General features: G+C 31.8%; 2 protein-coding genes and 1 long non-coding RNA gene across 4 annotated transcripts in view; 1 reads left to right on the top strand and 2 right to left on the bottom strand.

The window, feature by feature from the left end:
• The window catches only part of LOC129916757 (metastasis-associated protein MTA3), a 35,678-nt gene extending 24,312 nt beyond the window's left edge, over window positions 1-11,366 (top strand). The window contains exons 3-13 of one of the 2 annotated variants that reach the window (XM_055996883.1): window positions 1,090-1,197; window positions 4,028-4,254; window positions 4,377-4,697; window positions 4,774-4,962; window positions 5,053-5,319; window positions 6,334-6,584; window positions 6,641-6,891; window positions 6,951-7,274; window positions 7,337-7,461; window positions 7,520-7,635; window positions 11,040-11,366. In XM_055996883.1, the coding sequence (XP_055852858.1) occupies window positions 1,090-1,197; window positions 4,028-4,254; window positions 4,377-4,697; window positions 4,774-4,962; window positions 5,053-5,319; window positions 6,334-6,584; window positions 6,641-6,891; window positions 6,951-7,274; window positions 7,337-7,461; window positions 7,520-7,635; window positions 11,040-11,163 (2,303 nt within the window). In that variant the 3' untranslated portion in view covers window positions 11,164-11,366. The remainder of the gene's footprint in view (window positions 1-1,089; window positions 1,198-4,027; window positions 4,255-4,376; window positions 4,698-4,773; window positions 4,963-5,052; window positions 5,320-6,333; window positions 6,585-6,640; window positions 6,892-6,950; window positions 7,275-7,336; window positions 7,462-7,519; window positions 7,636-11,039) is intronic. The other variant, XM_055996884.1, reaches the window with a different exon arrangement.
• A 1,678-nt stretch (window positions 11,367-13,044) lies between these two features.
• LOC129916774 (uncharacterized) lies at window positions 13,045-14,660 on the bottom strand. Its single transcript, XR_008772547.1, has 3 exons — window positions 14,412-14,660; window positions 14,055-14,146; window positions 13,045-13,999 (listed from the first exon to the last, which is right to left on the bottom strand). It is a non-coding gene; the product is annotated as an uncharacterized LOC129916774 (long non-coding RNA).
• Window positions 14,661-16,084: 1,424 nt separating this feature from the next.
• LOC129916763 (3-oxoacyl-[acyl-carrier-protein] synthase, mitochondrial) lies at window positions 16,085-17,619 on the bottom strand. Its single transcript, XM_055996892.1, has one exon. It carries the CDS (start codon window positions 17,519-17,521, stop codon window positions 16,190-16,192), a length of 1,332 nt encoding a protein of 443 aa, XP_055852867.1. The 5' UTR covers window positions 17,522-17,619; the 3' UTR covers window positions 16,085-16,189.
• Between the last annotated feature and the right edge of the window lie 3,842 nt (window positions 17,620-21,461).

The raw sequence follows: 21,461 nt of genomic DNA on the forward strand, positions 1-21,461 counted from the left end.
AAAAAAAAAAAAACAATCGATTTTTTTGACCTACCTTAGTCAGCAATGTTTAAATGCATTATAAAAGAGGGTTTTAATTCTGAGTATAAATGAATCTCAGTTTGCGTATCGCGTAGTCTTGTGGGGAGTCCACCGTTTTGAAAACGCATAAGTTTCAATACTTCGAGTAAGACGCTTCGCATAGAAAATTGGCAGGGACCTTTCTGTTTGAAAATAAAATTATCTTTCTTTCTCTCGTACATCATTTTCCTATAAGAAGTTCTGCTTTTAGAGTTAAAGCTTCGCAAAGTATCCCATTTTCAGTTGTTTCTCATATTACTCTTATGGTTATTAAAACCACAAAAAACACACAATTTGCGGTGTTGCGACCTTGAAGGTATAGCTCTCATAAGAAAATAATTTACTGGAGAAAAAAATATTATTACATTTCCCATCAAATTTGCATTTTCTGTGCGAGAAGTCGTTCTCGAGATATTCAGACTTACTTGTTTTTCAAAAAGCCGGACGCCCACAAGACAATAATACAATACGCAAACAATGATTTGTATTCAGAATACATCGCTCTTCAAATCTGTCTTGCTAAGCAAAAAAGGGCGTATATTTGTTTATGAAGTTTTGAGATAAATGCATTTTACTGACAAAGGAAAGAGTTAAGAATTGTATCTCAAATTAAAGAGTGATTTCAAGCAACTTGTAGTAGAAAACTTATATTTTCTAGTTTACACAATAATAACATATTGCTCAAGCTTCCCAAATACCGATCTTTTTTTTCTAATTTTTAGAGTTAAAATTAATGCATTTTTTTTATTAAAGGATCAATACTAACGCTAAACGTTTGTACTCTATTTGAATGATACCCACAAAATCTCATACCTTAGTAATTTTTTATTTCAAGAGTTAATAGGTATTTTGGGTTTGTGATCGATCAAAACACACATAAATGTTATGTTTGAAAAACTTATAATAAAATCTTTTTTGTTTTCTTTAATATAAAAAAAAAGTTCCATAATTTAGCTAATTTGTAAATCAACGTGAAATATTATCTCGAATGGACCATTAACAAATTAAATTTAATTTTCACCATAACAGTGGCAACAGCCGAAGATTCACCACTGGCGATGAAACTGAAGAAGACTTGGCTTCGAACACCAGTTGGAGAAGAACAAGCGGCACAGGCTGTTTTAGATCCGTCCATAGGTACCTACTAACTTTCAATACAAAACTACAACATTTCATAGATTTGCACACAGTTTGGCTAGTTTGTTTTGCACGTAGATAAATGTTGTACAATTGTTGTTAAATTGTTCTTTTTTTTATTTAGTTTTGTAGTTGTCGTACATTTGTTTGTATGTATGTATAATATTTTTTGTTCAATTTATCTGACTTGGTATAAGTCGCATGTTTCATTGGTCGTTGTATTAAAACAAATATATTTTTTTAATTTATTTTAAACTTCAATGAATAAACGTTTGATATGTTTGTAAAGAACAAAAAAAAAATAGGTGTTAACAAAAATACAATCACTTCAAAAACAACCTGAAATTATGAATCCAAGGTATTAACTTGTTCAAATTTCAAAATGTGGATTCAAGGTGGTAAATATAGAATTTGAACCCAGAATTCACGGCCCACTAACGGATCGGGGTAACGCTCTAGGGGTGTACTTTAGATCCCTTAACTTTTTTTTAAATAATCATTCTTCAATGTGTTAAGAAATAAAGTTATAAAAAGATTATTCAATTGGTCTGTGCAAAATACAATGCTGTGCAAAACATTTGCAACTGTTTCAACATACTATTTCTTATTTATTTATTGTATGCTTCTGTTCACAAAAGAATAATGCAATTTATATGGAGATACGCTCCGTGGGTATACTTTGTATCTCTTAACTTTTTATAAAAAAAAATCATTTAATTTGTCTGTGCCAAATATAATGCAACTTTGTCTCCTATTGTAACAAAATACAGTCGACTCCCTCTAAGTCGAACTTTCACGGGACTCGAAAATCGGTTCGAGTTAGAGGGAAATTCGATATAGAGGGATTTATTTAATATTTATTCTTCAAAATTGTTCATGAAAATGGTGAAAAAGTTCGACTTAAAGGGAAATTCGACTTAGAGGGAGTTCGAATTAGAGGGAGTCGACTGTATTTGCAAAAAGCGCTTTTACGGGTAGATGGAATTCAAATAACTTATTGAAACAAGAGTTTTTTCAGTAGTTCGGTTTAATTAGTACAAAGTTTTTCTGTTGCAATTAATTAATGAATATAATAACGGTAACTAGTCTCCAAGTTTTATATACACGGAATGTTAATAAAACCCCTAAGACATGCATTTGACAGTTAAAAAATTTTGGGCCATTCAAAATGTACCTCCTTACATAAAACACAATTGAAATTAGAGTTGCTTTTGTAAAAAAGTTTGTATTAACCCTTTGTAGGCACACCTCTTTTTTGTGACGTGATAGGCACACGGGTGCGAATTTGGTTTATACTTTTTCATGTCGCTAGAACTTTTTTCGGTCACAATATTTTATAGAGAATCAAGTATGAAATTGATGTAGAATATTCCGAGGAATTCGAATATTGTATTCACAATTCCGAAAAAAAATATTTTCACCCTTATAAAGAGGATTTTTTGAAAAATCGTAATTTTTTAATTTTTGTCCTGCCAAATTCGCACCCGCGTGCCGACAGAGGGTTAAAGCCTGAAACTCAATTTAACTATTTTGTTTTGATTTTTTATTTCAGCTAAAAGATTGAACCAAGAAAACAACATTTACTACCTTGTAAGATACAAACATAGGCTTTATATTCTGCCAAATTATTGCAAGCGCTTACGATAATTAAGCTTACAGAAAAACTTTTACTACTTTTTTTTATTAGACTTATTGGAGAAGATGTTGGTGTGAATGTTTCCTTGAGCAATTGTTGATAAGGCTAAGGGAAAGAGATTATTTCTTATTCGTTCTTGGTGTTGGAAACATACATTTTACTTGGAACTTACGATAATTTGACAGGAAGGGCACGATATTATGAATGAATTTTCCATTGACGGTGTTTACATTGGCCTCACTTATCACCGACTCATTTTGACAGATATGTGAGTCCGAAGATTTTAAATGAGTTTTAAATTTCCTGCCTCTTTTTGACATCTCTTTCTCATCATGAAGTACAAGTGAGAAAGCAACACATAAACTTCAAAATGAGGTGGCGGAGTGAAGCCAATGTGAACACCGATATTAGAAGCATAAAACAAACATCAAATTATTCGGTATAAATTGAAACTTTGGTATCAAATTTACCTTTAGTATATCATTTGGAACTGAACACTTGTTTATTCAATAGATCGTGTTGCTTACAACTAATTAAATCGGAAACTTTTCTAAAGCTGCACCATGATTTTTCCCATATACAAAAGGTAATGAAATGAGTTTTCATTTGGTAACATATAATTGGATCTGCATTACATATGTAGTTGTACTTATGTTTTTAATGGAAAACGCATTCATAATATATTTGTTTTAATGTAAAAAATCAAATTGATGTAGTTTTTGCTACCTAGAAAGGCCTACAAACTTCTCTCAAATTTTACCAATTTAAATTAAAAGCTTGCAATTTCTCTAAGATAAAGAAGTTTAATTTAAAAATATTTCTGTTTCATATTTTTCAAAATGTTTATACCATGTTTTGAAACATCAAACATAATGTTATAGTAAATTACAATACCAGTACGCTTGTCAAAACTATAGTTTGTTACAGTTAGGTAATATTGTTGTAGTTTGTAAATGTCTCCAGAAATATTAAGCATCAATTTATACTATTCAATGCGATTTTTGTTTATAGCACGTTACAGAAGACTATGACGGTTAAATTAAATCAAGGAGAGTAAACATTTTTTTTCTCGACCTAATTTATTCGCCCTAGACTTTGTGAATTTAATGCAAATCGCATTGAATAACAACAACAAACAAAATTAATTTTACATTCTTTAAAATAATTTATAATTTTGTGTTCCTTGTGTTTCAGCATCATTGGATGAAGATCGAACTAGTCCGATAAGTACATCGGCGGCTAATATCATATCGGAAAAAAATAATGAATCGCTGTCATCGAAGCAACGTCACCAAATAAAACATCGAGAATTATTTCTATCCCGACAAGTTGAAACATTGCCCGCCACCCACATAAGAGGAAAATGTTCTGTTACATTATTAAATGAAACAGAATCGCTCAATAGTTATCTTAATAAAGACGTGAGTCGTAAATTTCATTCCATTGTAGCAACGACAAATACATTTCCATATTTGAAGTGCTTCAATATTGGGAATAAATGATGGAATAATTATTCCCCTTCTTTTTCCTTTATTAATTTCAGGATACATTTTTTTATTGTTTGGTTTTTGATCCAAATCAAAAAACCTTATTGGCTGACAAAGGTGAGATACGTGTAGGAAGCCGATATCAGAGTGAGATTCCTGGAAAACTAAAAGATGTACAATTGGATGAGCGAAAGCTAGAGGATCTTGAAACCCTTGTATGGACGCCAAATCACAATCTAACTGACAGAAAAATAGATCAGTTTTTGGTTGTTTCACGGTCTATTGGAACATTTGCCCGCGCACTAGACTGTAGTAGTTCGGTTAAACAGCCATCGCTGCATATGTCAGCGGCTGCTGCCAGTAGGGATATAACCTTGGTATGAGCTATTTTTTAAAGCTACAATTTGATTACAATTTATTTCAAATATTGTCCTTTTTTCTATTATTTTTTAGTTTCATGCCATGGATATTCTTCATAAGCACAATTATTCTATGGAAGATGCTATGTGCTCGTTAGTTCCTTCCACTGGGCCGGTTCTCTGTAGAGATGAAATAGAGGACTGGAGTGCATCTGAGGCTAATTTATTTGAAGAGGCACTTGATAAATACGGAAAAGACTTTAATGATATTCGACAGGATTTCGTGAGTACTCGTACAATATCCAAAATATTTTTTTTTAACTTTTTTATTTATAATTTTTTAAATAATATACATTTTTTTTTTTAAATTTAGCTACCATGGAAAACTTTAAAACAAATAGTAGAATATTATTACATGTGGAAGACCACAGATAGATATGTACAACAAAAGCGAGTGAAAGCTGTGGAAGCTGAATTAAAGCTCAAACAGGTTTACATTCCACAATACACAAAAAGTAATCCGGCGATGAACAACCCTACCAAAGGTGGAATATTCAACGGAACCACAACTAATGGTGGAACTGATTTATCTAATAATGGAAAACCATGTGAATCATGCTCAAGTGTTGCGTCAGCTCAGGTAAATTATATTATTGTTTTATTTGTTTATTTTTTCAAACTTAATAATAGTTGTGACTTTGTATCTTTGAAAAGATTTTCAATGAGGTTTACTTGCTTATTGAAGGAGGATCTAGGAAGGGTCTTAAACGACAATCATTCTCTGCCAGACTGGTACTTGTCTTACTGCGTACAGTTGCGCACATCAAGCTGGTTGAGGTGATTTCTGCTTGTGTCGCCAATTAAGAAGATCTATCCTTGCAACATTGCCTTTCTGGGTTGGATACAGAGACTAGTTAGGGTGGCGAGTTAGTTTTCATACGCTCGGTGTATTCCAAACTATTTGGTCGTAGTATATTTAGCTTTGCACCAGACATAAAGCTCAGGTTTCCTATATTTGGCCTATTTTGTAGTCGCAGAGATTAAGAAAGACCCGAACTTTTGCAGGTCGGTATCAAATACACCTTTAATATTTTATGCTGCCAATACTAGGTTTAGGTTATAACAACCATATTCGAATGTATCAAGTTATGTCCTGGGCCCCTGATTGAATCTCAGCAGTTAATTCCTTGCTTCAGCTGCAAAAGTCAGTGTGATACTTCTACAGCTTTTCAACCAAACAATTAAATACTCCTGTTCGTTTAAGGCACACTTGTTCCTGAAAAATCAGATTTTTTGAGTTACGACAGTGTTCAAGTAAATGAGCGTATGAACTCATGACATTTAAGCCTTTTTGGGATTTATAAATTTTCGCTGTTTACATCGCTATAACTGTGGCAGGCCGAGAACTTTTCACCGTGCCCTTGTATCATTTTCACATCAAAGATTGAATTTTTTGGGTGATATTTGACACTTAAATGTGGATGTTCGCTTCCAATGAATAAAACAGAGAAAGTGAACGTGTGAGATGAGAATTTTAATACGTTAGGCGACTGTTAAACGGGAAATCTTAAAATGAACATTGAACCAGGGCCAAAAATTTGAAAGCAGGATATTTAAGATTTGATAATTGATAATTTTATTTTTTACGTTTCAGTGGTATCCCTGGGGACCCTCTCATATGACATGTCGATTGTGTCAGAATTGTTATAACTACTGGAAAAAATACGGAGGTTTAAAAAATGCAACGAGATTAGCCGAAGGAAGTGATACAGAGGTTAAGAAGAAACAGCCCACACCAGCTACAACACCTCTTGGACCCATTACACCCACCCCAGTTATTGTCACAGAAACTGTTATAGTTGATGATGAGAAAGTAAGCGATCTTTCTAATCGTCAGTGTCACAGGTAATACGATTTAAACATATTTCAATTTATGTAATATACAAATTGTTGATTTTTAGATGTTCGATTGTGAGCTGTGGTAAAGAATTTAAATTGAAAACACATTTAGCGCGACATTATGCCCAAGCGCATGGTATTGCGATTAGTTCTGGATCGCCGCGTCCCATAATGAAAACTCGCACTGCTTTCTATCTCCATACAAATCCTATGACACGTTTTGCTCGAATTTTATGTAGAAAGTTTATCAAAACTAAAAAAGCTGCCCGGCAGACATCATTTGCAATAAATACAATGCTGATTAAGCATGAATGTAAGTTAACTTTAAATATACTCTAATTTTTATTTATTCAATTTTACTTTCATTTACAGTTAACTTACGTTTGACTGGGAAATCTCATTTGGATATAAAAAATATTTTATTAGCTAAGAAGAGGGATAGAATTAGTGTGACGAAAATTGCTAATCGTTTAGGATCTCCAGGGCCTGGCCCACACGAGTGGCTGATATTGACGCCCAAAGATAAATTGCCCAAACCTGATTTAGTGGCATTTCCAAAGCCCCCAAAAGCACCCGATGGATCTTTGCTATATGAACGTATTCCGAATAAAGTTGTTGAAATCGAAAAAGATGTTACAATTATACCACCTGCAATATTACGCAAGCGACCAATTGAAGAGATGAATGGCGCAGATGGTAATAAATTGTTTACTTTTATTTGAAATATTTGTTTAATCTTTATTTTTTTTTACAATTAGTTACAATTATACAAGGCCCACCACCAAAACGGCCAAATAAGGATCCAATGCCATCACATTGTCCTAGTCCTGAACAGTTTGCAGCAATGATGGCTGCTTCTGGGCAGCCATTAGCTAGACACCATGTAATTTTTGTTTTTGTAATTTTAATTAATTTTTAAAAATCAATTTTTATTGAAATAGTTAAATGGAAAACCAAAAATCACACAAATGTCAAGAACGGGATCTGGCCGAAAACAAGTGATCAGTTGGATGGATGCTCCAGATGATGTGTATTTTAGAGCTACCGATTCAAGCAAGTAAGTTGTGCTAACAAAATGATAATTATAATCGAATCTGCATTATTAAGGCATGGATTTGCAATACAGAATAAAATTTCTTAGAGTAATTAAAAAAAAAAAATAGATTTATTTTGCTTAGAGCACAATAATACTAATTCAATATAAGTTCAAGTGACCTCAACTCCAAAAATTTATAAAGCGTTTCGCCCGTACGACAGTGGGCTCATCAGTTGAACTTATATTGAATTATATTCAATCACTCCACTTAAAATAAAAATAATTTTAATAATTTTTTATTATTTTTGTTATTTTTTTCTTCGTTATTAGCACAATAATATACTATCAATTAAAATAGTTGAGATAGCAATCAAACATGAACGATCATAGAGAATGCGAAAAAAGTGGGTTCATTTGTCTCTCAGTCTGTATAAAGAACTACAACCGAATCGGTTAATTCACTTCAGTCTTGTTATGTAGGTTTTTTTTCTTTGGATGCCCTGCAGAGGGGCTTTTGGAATTAGTTTTTTTGGGGCATTATATACCAATTTTGGAAACGTTCAATTTTCTTAAAAACGGCTCCAAAGATTTCCTTAAGAAATCAAATGTTCTTAGACAAAGTCTATATTTTGATGGAAACAAATTTCCGAAAATAAACAGGGGTGTCATTCCGTATCTCGATTATCGCCAGACGTTACGTTTAGACGATAGAGTTGCTTCACGTAAAATTGAGAACGTCAATCGTTTAGGCGATCACGTTTTCGCTACATATATTCTTTTCCTTCACGGAAGACGAAAATCGTCTAAACGTACACGCAACAACGTTGACGTTTGGATGATAGCTAAATAGCTCACGTTTTCCATACGTTCATACTCATTTACTGTTTTTTTTTTTATTATTATTTCAAGTCTGTGGTCAAATGTAATTTGAGTTTGTTGAAAAATAAACATCACATGGTGGTTAATTTTTGGTTACTCTCAAAAAATTAAAAGCACGATTTTGTCGTTACAAACGAATGTATTATATTGACAAATGCAGTCCATTCCATGCATACAAGATAATTTTTTTCACAATAAAAACTCGCACAAGAAACAACAAAAATATTAATTATTTTGCATTTTCCACCACAAAAAAAAAACACATGATATGACAGTATGACAGAAACAAAAACAAAAACCACAAATAAAAAAAAAATCAACGCACCTTCTTCTTCTTATTTTCAATGAAAGACAGAGTCAGTATGACATTTTAAACCAGTTTCAGAATTTCTGAAACCTTTAAACTGCATGAAGAAATAAATGTAGACGAAACGAATTTCGCTGGGTTACGTGAAGCAAATTGTGGACGATCACGTCCACGATTAACGTTTTGACGATTATCGTTTTGAAAGTTACGGAATGACTCCCCAGCTTATTCAATTTTCACAACATTTATTTTCCAAAAATGCATCTTAATAAAAGAAATAAAATTGGATCCTTTTTCGAGCTCAGATTCATTTAAAATGTTATTTACTTTTCCTTTGAAAAATGAATTTTATATTTGTATCCATTTTTTTTTCATACATTTAACAAAGGATATATGAAAAAAAAACAAGCACCGATCAAAATGAGATCTATGTAGTTAGAAAGATCATAAACCGTGGATAATAAATATGATTTTTTTTTCAATTTTAAAGTTCAAGTGACCTCAACTCCAAGGCGTTTCGCCCAGGCACGACAGTGGGCTCATCAATTAGATTTGTCGTACTCTTACTAAGACGCCTTATTTTGGTCGATGTTTACCGACACTTTATAAAACTCACAGCATGAATATACTTTGTATTTAAATATTCTAAGGGAATTTGTTTAAAATAAAATCAATGTTAGCGAAAACGAAACAAAATTAAAAAAGAGAAAAGGAACGATAATCTAGGAATTTTTCCATTAGGGGCTCTTCTCCAAAACAAATTTCCCCGGAGTTTTCATTCAAGATAGGATTTTATTATATTTAAAGCGAAGTAATAATACAGATTTTGATAATCTCTTTTTTTCAAACGTCGGCAATAAACAATACTGGGTTAAAAATTGCCGATGTTTCCAACACCTACAATATTAAAATAAATATTAAAATATACATTTTTGTAAAGCTAGAAGCTTATATTTTTTTTAAAGTTCAACAAATATAAAGTTATTTTGTCTTCATTCAATAACCTTTATTGTTGAAAATTAAAGAGAAAAAGTTTTAAAGTTTTGTTTGTCAAAGTTTTAAAGAAGATATTTCGATACAAAAATTCAGTTTGCTCTAGAATATTTAATGAAATTGAAGTATCTTTTGTTTTTAAAATGTAATATCATTGAATAATTACAAATAGAAGTGGACACCCAGGGAAACTTCCGCTGTAAAATTGTCGGCGCTAGTATCGTGCGTTGAATTAAAAAAGCAAATCCATCAATCCAAAAGCAAATCCAGCAACCCAAAATCAAATCCTAAACCGCTTATACATATAGATAAAAGTTTGCCTAATTCAAAAAGTGGAGATAGCCTAGAGGATAAGGTGAATGTCTGGTAAGTTTACCTGCCTAGGTTGGAATCTGACGGGAAATTGAGATTGTTTTTTTTTTTTTACATTACTAGAATAAAAATTAAATAAATGTGTCAAAAAAAATCTCCACAAAAAAAACAATTTCAATTTTTACCGGTATTCGAACCTAGGCCAGTAGGAGTAAAAGGCATCGACTAATATGACTTTTCAATATACGAAAACTTATATCAAAATAAGCTCTTTGAAATGTATAATAATAATTATTAATTTTTTTATGAAGGTTTAAAAAAAATTATTAGTTAAGACTCAACTCGAAAATACATGATAGTTGAGGCGCAAACATGTAGTTCATCTATCTTCCGGTACGTTGTGGTCGCATGAGTAATCTGCGGTGTCACTTCTATTTGTAATTATTCAATGGTAATATTTATGGCCAAAAATGTTTGAAATATAAATCCATATTTTATTACAAAAAAATTTGAAAAAAAGTCAGGTACAATTTTTTTAATTAATTTTTTTTTTTTTTTCAAAATGTAACTCATCACTATCGTCTCGTGTGTTCAAATTGCATACTTTGGGGGTTCTTAATGAAGTACTTATAGGGTTCATGAAGAGAAATGGTTCTAATTTTATTTTGTAAAAATAAATTTATAATTCAATATAAGTTCAAGTGACCTCAACTCCAAAAATTAATAAAGCGTTTCGCCCAGGTACGACAGTGGGCTCATCAGTTAGATCTGTCGTACCCTTAAAATAAAAATAATTTTAATAATTTTTTATTATTTTTGTTATTTTTTTTTTCTTCGTTATTATAAATTTATAATTATTATAATTTATTTAAAGAAAAAATTATAAAAAAAAAAAAAACAAATTATTTTTCAACTATTTCATTTCAATTAACAGAAAAGCTAGAAAAGTGTTATCCGTAGTGGAGCTTCGGCGAGCAGCTCGTAAACCATGGCGAAACCTACCCATCAAACAAATGGTGCCCAGACCAATTGATCCACAGGTTGTGATACTAGACTGACCTACATCGACAGAGCATCAACAGCCCTATCCGTATACAATGGATGCCCTTCTTAATTAAACAAAATAAGAAAAAAAAATTATATGCACATAACTATTGTTTTTAAAACCTCAATCAAAAATTTAAAACTCCTGCATAAATATCGTTCGTGAGTTAATAATTGTTGAGATTGATGAAAGTATCACAATTTAGAACAAGGTGAACTTTGTTTTTTTTTTATTTAAGTCATCTCCTGCAAAGATTCTGCAAAATTGTAGAACCAAATCAGTGTGTGATGTTTTTGGAAGCGCCACAATTTACGTATTTAATTATAACAAAAAAAAAAAAAAAAAATACCAACAAACTTAGTTTTTTTTTTCTCTGCCATAGTCATATATGTATCTAAAATAAATAAAAAAGAAACACAAAAAATAAACATTAAATAAAAAAATGTTGACAAATTCTCAAAAAACAAAAAAAAAAAATTATTCCATTTACGTTTTGTTAAAAAAAAAATAATAATAATTTTCAACTAGATGCAATTTAAAATTGTCCCCCTTGTTAGTTACTTAAAAAGTAATTTGGGGCATTATCTCTAGAAACTTGTATCCTATTTTTAACGATTTATTATTTTTTTTTTCTTGTCTCACTTAATTTATTGCAATATTATTATTTTTTAAAATATAAATAAAGATATCTCTTGTCAATTAATACAAATATAAAACACAAAAAAAATTGTTTTTGTTTGCTATTTTTCAAAAAAAAAACCAAAAAAACTTTGTGTTTGTTTTTATTTTTATACTTTGTTTCTTCGCTCTCACTTTCATACACTCTTTCAAAAATAAATTTAAACATAAATTTTAAAATAAAACAAAAAAAAAATATTTTTATACTAAGAAATCAACTTGGAAACTTCCTCTTTTAATGTGATTATATTTATATTAAAAAAATAACAAAAAAAAAAACCAACAACATTTAAAATTCAAGTATAAATTATATAAATGTAAAATATATTACCTTCTAAACGCATGTATGCATTAAATCAGTTGTTTAACAGTGAAGCTATTTGCAATTTTTTAAAATACGTATAAAGATTTTTTTCAAAATCTTAAAAAAAAAACAGTCATAAACACACAAAGTTAAATTAAAAATAAAAAAAAAAAAACAAAAACAAACTTTTCCCAGTTGAAAAAAAAAAAAAAACAAAATAACGAAATAAAAAAAGTACCCAAAAATACGTAGGTGAATTCGTACAATTTCTTTTTCTGAAAAAAAAAAAATATGAATTTTCTATTGGTGTTTTTAATAATAAAAATAATAGTTAAATATAAATAAATACAAAAAAAGCCTTTTTTATTTAAAAATAAAAAATATATATAAAAATATATATTTATGTAATTATTAGCAACTATCAATATTATTATTATTTTAAATGCTTCAAAGCGATAAGGGTGGGATACATTTTGAAAGTTGTTTAGCAATAATGAAAAAAAAAATTTTTAATTTAAGATTGATAAAAAAAGAAAACATAACCACACACACACACAGAAACAAATAAACACACTCATAAACATGCAAACACAAATTTATAAATATTTACAGTGTTTTATAAGTGTAGTTGTATTAGAGTAGGTGTAATAAAATAAAAAACAAAAACTTAGAATATATTATAATTATTATTAATTAATATTATTATTATTAAATAAAAAATATGTTTAAGCTCTTAATTATATAAAAAAATTAAAATTGTAAAATATACACTTGAAAAACAAAAACAAAAAAAAAACTCACATCTAGAAAAAAAAAATAATAAAAACACACATTTATTTTGTGGACGAAATATATTAATTTTATCTATTTCGTACTTGTGTTCACACAGTTAAACATAAGCATGAAAAAAAATAAATATAATGAGAAAACATAATATTTAAAGCAACAACAACAACAAAAAAATTAAGTATACATATAATATAAATATAATATTTTATTTCGTGTAAATTTTTACGAAGTTTTCCAAATAAAGATTAAGACACTTTACAAATGTGCAATGGGGTATTTTTTATTTTAATAATATGCCAAATTATATATTTTTGCAGTTAAATAATAATGATAGAAGATGGAGGAATCATAACTGATGTTAATCAAAAAAACAAAACAACATTGAATAGCATACACTTTGGATCTATGATCAATGGTTGGTGAAGGATCTTGAAATGACGGCATCAACGAACCATCGTTTAAACATAGGGTGTATGATGATGTGGCGAAAAACTGCCATCTCCTGGGGTCAAAAAATTGTGGTAAGCTGAAAGAAGGAAGACACTACACGGCAGTTGTTCTCCCAGCTATTAAATGCGGGTCACATAAAAACGTATGAAAGGGATGAAATGCAGAACTTAGAACCTGTGGAACAAGGCAAGAATTGCAAAAACACCTTTCTTTATACATCGAACAATTCAAAACCGCGAGAATCGCTGACGTTATCTGAAATGAAACCAGTGAAGTAAAAAGTTGTTAACGATATTTAAACCAAATCCATGCAAAAAACAAACACAATCTCCTAGAACTAAATTGGCATAGAGCAAAAAATTAAACGGTGAGTGTTATCTCTATAGAATAGCATTTTCTTAATTTTTACATGCGATAAGGGTAGGTACTTTATTTATGTCAAGTCATGCATTCGATAAAAAATATCGAAATATTATAATTTTAAATTCAAAGTTTATTGAATTAGGTTTTTTTTTCTTTAAGATTTTTCATAAAAATAATATTTTTTTTTAATAATAATGACCAATGGATCTACCAGTTTGGTACCACTCTGACTGCACTTATCTTGGGAAAGCATCCACAACATATTCTGAAAGAAGTAGGTAATATCAAAAAATGTGCAAAAATTGTTGCTTTCAAATCACTTTATTTAAATGAAGTTTCCAGGGGAAAAACGGCACATGTCCACTTTTAGTCAAAAGTGTTGTATTTGCTGAGCACTATCTGAAATGTTTTACTGATGAGTATTTGTAGCAATCAGTAAATTTACGTCATTAAATTAAATATTTATTTTACTTTCGCGCCTCAAGCAATTATTTTTCTTTTTTTTTTACTGTTGATTGCATCAGCAAAACACTAACGGGCAGACATTTTTTTGTTTTTGCTTTTTGACATCTTCCTCTTTAATATGATACCAAAAATGTTACCGAATAACACCGAATGATATCACAAAAGGTCTATTAAAAAAGCAGAAAAATAAAAAAAAATGCCTTTCTACTTACATTTTAAATAAATTCGTTTTACAATAAATTAAAGCTTCAAATGCAATGAATATATTTTTTAAATAAAATACACTGAAACTTCCATAACAAGAATTTTATATAAAACAATAAGAAAAAAAATCTATTAGTACCGATGAAATTTTTCACAAAAAAAACTGAACCACAATAAAAGATTACAATTAATGACTTTCAACTGATGCTGTGGCTTAGTGCATGCATAAAAACAAAACAAAAATTACGGGACATTATTCCGTGGGTATTTAAGAGTAGCCAGAAAAAAATCACTTCTCAACTCCAAATTTTGCAAAAAAAAGTTAAATGAGCGGGTTTTGGAGGTGAATACCCCTATGTGCATGTGTAAAAATAATGCACGCAGAATAACTCAAGCAGTTTTAAATACTTTTATTTGAAATTAATTAAAAATCTTTCCACATTTGACGTTATTTTTCCATTTCTTTACCCAAAAACAGCAACCACAAAGTCCATTTCATAATTTTTTTTTTCATGCTCCAAATCGAATAATTTAGGGAAATTTTTCGCTTTTTCATTATTATTAACGGCAAGGGAACACAATTAAGACAAGAAAGAAATGATATTCTTGGAATTTATACAATGGACTTATCCGCCCTTTCAAAATAAATTATTCAATTGCTTTTTAATTTTGTTCTAATTAATTAATAAATATTGAGGATTAAATATTTGTACCAAATTCCAAGTGAAAAAATATACGAAACTGCTTAAGTTTATGCTCGCTCCGTGTCGTTATTTACAAGGCGCTTACAGAGATTGGCTCTTATTGCGAGTGTCGTTCAACTTTCGATGCGATAAAAGTCGATGGAATCGATAAATATCTATTTTGGTATTGTGTATCTCTTTCCACCAAAATATTTACTATTTTGAGTTATGATTTGGATTTTAGTCGATACATAATTGTAAACGAAAAAAATCGAACGATTAAACAAAAAATATCGTTCACAAAAGAAATTCACAATGGCAAATAACTTTTTAGCTGATCGACTATTGACAAAATTCGTCTATCGACAGAGATTCACGATACCGAAATTCATTTTCGATGATCGACTATCGACAAAAGTCGTCTATAGACAGACAAACGACACTCGCAATAAGGGCCAATATACCAACATTTCGTTTCATATTGAAGTAGGGAAATTCTTTGAATGATTTTTGACGGTCAAGATTAGTTTCAAGTTTCAGTTAATTTTCAAGCTTCGTAGGTTTCCATATTGGCGGTTACGTTGTTGTCTACCGTCAGTTCCACATTCTTACCGTTATACCTGAACCGCTTCTTTTCGGGATTAAAATCCTTTATTCATGTGGCCAGCATCAACTCAGCCAATTAGAACTATGAGATTCGATGCACGGCCTGAATGTTTAACATTTATTAAGAAATTATTTTTAAAAAAATGGGCACCGGCAGGAATCGAACCTTGATCTCCAGCGTTTGAGTCGAATACTGATCGAAATCTCTGCATTTGTAGGGTTTTGGTGATCACTTTACTCAGAGCAAAGAATAGGTGATGGTCAAAAGTGACAATCAAAAAGGTGACAATCCACTATCACCTTAGCCGATTCCTGATTCATAAGGGTATTGAACAACAATTGAAAGATTTCATTCTCTTTGTTTACATTTGGTAAAAAAAAAAACAGAAATATAACTTTTATTACAAACAATTTTATTACTTAACAAAAAAAAAATAAAAACAATTAACTTTAATAATTCGTATCATATGCAAATGCATGAAACAAACAAACATATTTTATTCAACAAAACTAGATATACAAAGGCATGCATTAGTGCCACCAAATCCAAATGAATTCTTTAAAGCAATTCTCTTATCAGAATTCCATTTCTCTTGCTTCGTAACTATATTCAAATCGATCCCCTCGCCAACTTTATCAACATTTATTGATGGCGGTAGTATTCCAGTTTCACATGCCTTCACAACAAACAATCCTTCAAGATTACCAGATGAACCCAACAGATGACCATGTGCTCCTTTAGTTGAAGAAACTCCAATATTTTTCGTGTGCTCTTTAAAAGTCCTATTTATTGCTCTAGCTTCGATTTTATCTCCAGTTGGAGTTGAGGTAGCATGTGCATTAATATAACCAACTGAATTTGGATCAATTCTAGCATCTTTCATTGCTCGAGTCATGGCAAGATAAGCTCCAGTACCATCTTCACTCGGCGATGTTATGTGATATGCATCACCTGATAAACCATAGCCGAGTATTTCGGCTATGATGGTGGCATTTCTTGCTTTGGCATGTTGGAGCTCTTCCAATATTAATATAGCAGCCCCTTCACCCATGACGAAACCATCTCGTTTTTCGTCAAATGGTCTCGAAGCTCGATTTGGATCATCATTGAATGATGTACATAGAGCTCTTAACCGGCAAAACCCAGCTATTGCCAAAGGATCTATACAAGATTCCCCACTTCCAGCCACCATGACATCAGCATCTCCGTATTTTATAAAACGGAAAGCATCGCCAATGGCATGTGCCCCTGTGGCACAAGCAGTCGACACAGAATGATTTGGACCACGCAAACCAAATCGCATACTGATATGGCCACAAGCCATACTTGGCAAGAGTCTCGGGACGAAATAAGGGCTAACTCTATTGTAGCCTTTGGTAAGTGAAGCATGGGCATTGTAAACCTCTGGCAGGTCGAACATGCCCATGCCAACACAAACACCAGTTCTGTTCTTTTCTTCTTCATCAGCTACATCAAGAAGTTTGGCATGAGCCAGAGCTTCTTGAGCAGCAAGAACAGAAAATATTGTTGCTGGACTCATAATTTTCAAATCGCTTTTGGAAAATGTATTTTCAAGTTTCAAATCATCTGTATTGATTTGAGCGGCTACCTGACAAGGAATACCTTTGTAGGCTTCACCTAAATTAGTTATGGCTGCATCGCCATTGAGAATTCTTTGCCATGAGATTGTGACATCTGCTCCAAGTGGTGTCACTGCACCAAGGCCGGTTACTACAACGCGGCGGTGAGTGTCATTGGAGTTGAATCTTTGAGTTGGTTTGTGGAAGGAATTGAGTTTTAAGAATCGAACAAATTTTTGACTTTGCATGTTTAATTTGTTATTTCATAATCTAGTTAAATTGATAAGAGATAAATAAAAAAAAAGTAGTAAACAAGTTGAAATTTTTGAAGTTTTGTGAAATGTCATTTTGATTTTTGACAGTTGTTTGGCAAAATTAGGCGAGTTCATGTTTAGGATGTCCTTGACACATTAGCCGCGTTCTTTTCAACGTAATGAAGTGATTACGGTTCGTTATGAAACATGATAAATGTCTCATGATACATGTTTCACGATAAATGTCTCATGATAAATGTCTCAAGATAAATGTCTCAAGATAAATGTCTCAAGATACATCATAATTTTTTGGTAGGAAAAACTCCCACAAAATCGGTTTGAAAATGTTCACTTTTTGACTTTTTGCAAAAAGTGGCCGTTGTACTTATACCTAAAATCACAGAAGCACGCTAAGCAATTCATACCTTTTTTTGAAATAAAATTTTTCACATTATAAAATTATAGGGGTATTCACGATCTGGTGCAACAGGCCTAGTAAAAATGTAAAATTTTATTTTTTTACAATAGATCGTGAACGCCCCTCTTCTTATCTATAGTAAATATTGAAGCATGAATGATGTTTTTTTTCCTCCACCGTTGCTTCTTTTTTTTTCCATTTTTTATAATTTAATTCTTTGTTTTGTTCGGGTTAATTAATTTTCACTAATTGTTTTACATCAAAAGAAACTAAATTACGGGGCATGAGTAGCGACAACCATTATAAACAGAATAAAAAAGACAAACTGTTTATCATGGGCGACGCGACGTTGAGCTGCCATCTGTCAAAAATAATTTTACTCCATTGTATTTTTATTTTGCAATAGGGTTAGGGTATAGCAAAAGTGCAAGACCATTGTAAAATTGCAATCCACATATTTTGTTGTTGTAGTGTTGGAAGATTTTACACTTTTGCACTTTTGCAATGATACTAGACCAGTTGCATCGGATCGTGAATACCCCTTATGTATTTAGGCCGTGTTTGAATTGCCTTAAATAGTTAACACCGTGTAAAATTTTTGACACTATTGGCGTGAATAAAAAATTTTCAGCTGTATGGCTTTTTGTTTAATAATTTTCTCTGCCTCTTTTCTGCCATGATACTCCTTTTTAAAGGCTTAACTACATTGGCTCAAAAAGTGAAAAAGTACAAAAGTGAAAATTTTCAAATGCATTTTTGTATAGTTTTTTGTGATGAACAATTAAAACAAATGATGCAGAAAGCTTATTTTTTGGTCTAAAAGTGGTGTATGTAGTTAAGCCTTAATAAAAAAAAAAATAAAAAACAAAACCATCTACAAAAAAAATTTAACCGAAATTTAAGGCCGTGTGTGAATTGCGTTAAATAGTTAACACCGTGTAAAATTTTTGACACTATTGAGGTGAACTAAAAAATTTCAGCTGTATTACTTATTGTTTAATATTTTTCTCTGCCTCTTTTCTGCCATGAAACTCCTTTTTAATAAAAATAAAACAAAACAAAACCATCTGCAAAAAAAATTTAACTCAAATTTCACCAGGTCCCAGAGCCCAATAAATTTTTAACAGCTGAAAATTTTTTATTCACCTCAATAGTGCAAAAATTTTACACGTCCCAAAGTCCATTACATTTCTAACAGCTGTAAATTTTGTATTCACCTCAATAGTGTCAAAATTTTTACACGGGGTTAACTATTTGACGCAATTCACACACGGCCTTAGTTTTAGAACGAGGCATGACACACGAACTGACACCCAACAACCGACCACGAGACACTGCCCCAAAGGACAAATAATAGCAATGTTCCTTTGGGAGGTGGCAAAGTACTACTAGTACTTTACTAGCGATTTTCAATGGAACGCACTTTTAACGTATTCAATACAAATCGTATCTACTGGGGAAGAAGAGCATGAGTAGATGATAGTACTAGATTAACCAAAACATCTACCAGTAGTAAACTACCACCTCCAATGGAACAGGGCTAATAACAAAATGACACATTTTACTTTGTCTATCGGGCTTTTAAGCAATCTGTCTTTCTCTTTTCCTTCCTATCATAACTGTTTATTAAAGAAGTACAAGAAAAAACCAACCAATCAAATCAATTCTGAAATGTTAAAAGTTTTTTTTCTGTTTTTTTTTTTATTTTTTCTTCGACACTGACGTTTGGCTTAAAAGCCCAATTTGTTGCCTTTGTCTGTCCTACGTTCGTTTTCCTTTTCACACTTTTTCACCACGATTCTCCTTCGACTTTGTGTTCGTGCACAAAAAAATGTAAGTGTGTGAGTGCAAACTCTTCTACCCTTCAAGCAAGAAAACTGAGTTCAACAAAGAAACTCCGACCTCAGACCGCGAAAATCGGGCTTGCACTCACACACTTGCAACTTTTTGTGTATGAACACAAAAGTCGAACGAGAATCGTGGTGAAAAAGTGCGAAAAGGAAAATTGACGAAGGAAAGACAAAGGGAACAGAAAAACAAAGCGTCAACTTCATTTTATTTTATTTTTCTTGCAGTGTTTGTGGCGTGTCGTGTCTCGCCTTGTTTAATATTAAATTACTATATATAATATGGGATCATTTTAAGCCAAAAAAAGGATTCATCGATAAAATATGGGTGAGTGTGCTCGCGCAGTGATTTTTTAAATAATAAACTAATCATTTTGTGTTTTTCTGAGGAAATCTTCTTCGGCAGCCTGAAGGCCCCAGCCCATAGAATCCGTTGCGTCCGTTCCGTCAATCCATCCGTTGAAGTTGAAGTTTGGGACAGAAAGGGGTGACCCATAGAATACGTCGTACGACGGATTGCTTTTTGACAGCTCACTTCAAATTCCGAGGTGTGTTCGATATTTTATCGCTGAATGTGCACTAAGGAAGTTCTGATGCAAGAAATTTTTAACTATTATTGTTGTTCTTTTTTTTAATAAAATAAAATGCGCGACTAGATTTCATGTAGGTACTTGCTCTTCAGTTAAAAACAATTTTTAATAACAGATTATCATTTGTAGATATGACTTTGACATAGTAAAATTGAACTCTACAACAGAATTTGAGTATTTAATTGATATAATTTATAAGATACATCATTAAATGTTACTTTTATTACAATTAATTCACTAATGAATACTGAAATTTCACAACTCATAAAATCGGAGAAGAAAAGAACGCAGTTCATTTAGTTCTGAAATTCCCCGGTGTGCACTCTCAAACAGAAAAATGAACAGATCTATTGTTGACAACCAATGTCAAACCATACGACGGATGAAAAAGTAGAAAGTTGGGCAACTTCTTCCGTCGAAACCGTCCGTCTCCGTCCGATCCGTCGCTTATGGGTCGCTTCCCATAAGAACGTGTGTATTTTATCGAGCTGTCAGTCAAAAACTTCGACGGAACGGACGCAACGAATTCTATGGGCTGGGGCCTTGACGCCACCAGCACCCACATACATTCAACATCCACAATTTGTCAAATTACATCGAGTTCTCCTGCCGCTGGCCTTCACCAGAAAATAATTATAAAAATTGTGTTTGTGAAAATAAAATAAAAAAAATAAAAAAAATAAAACAGTTTCAGTGCAAAAAAAAAAAAAATCTGGTTCTTTTTTTGGTCGCAAATGCGAAACGTCATCCCTTTTTTGTTCCTCTTTCTGGTAGGTTTTCGCTGCTCCGACTCGGGTCCGACTTTGGCTCCGTTTTCTCGGAATGGAGATTTTCACCACACCAATACATATGCAATCCACTTCGCAGTGATTATAATTTCCATACTAATTTGAGCCGCCTTCGGACCAGTTTCTGAGCCGAAGTCGGACTCAGCTCCGCCTCAGACAGAGCGGATTCGGACCGAGGTCGGACTTGTTTGCTTGAAGGGTATCCTCGTTTTTTGCATTTTCAAGTCGGACCGTCAAATCTGAACTCCGTTTTCTTGCTTGAAGTGTAGTTTCATTTCCGAACACCACCTA

Source organism: Episyrphus balteatus, chromosome 3, assembly GCF_945859705.1.
Source record: "Episyrphus balteatus chromosome 3, idEpiBalt1.1, whole genome shotgun sequence".
NCBI classification, from domain to species: Eukaryota; Metazoa; Arthropoda; class Insecta; order Diptera; family Syrphidae; genus Episyrphus; species Episyrphus balteatus.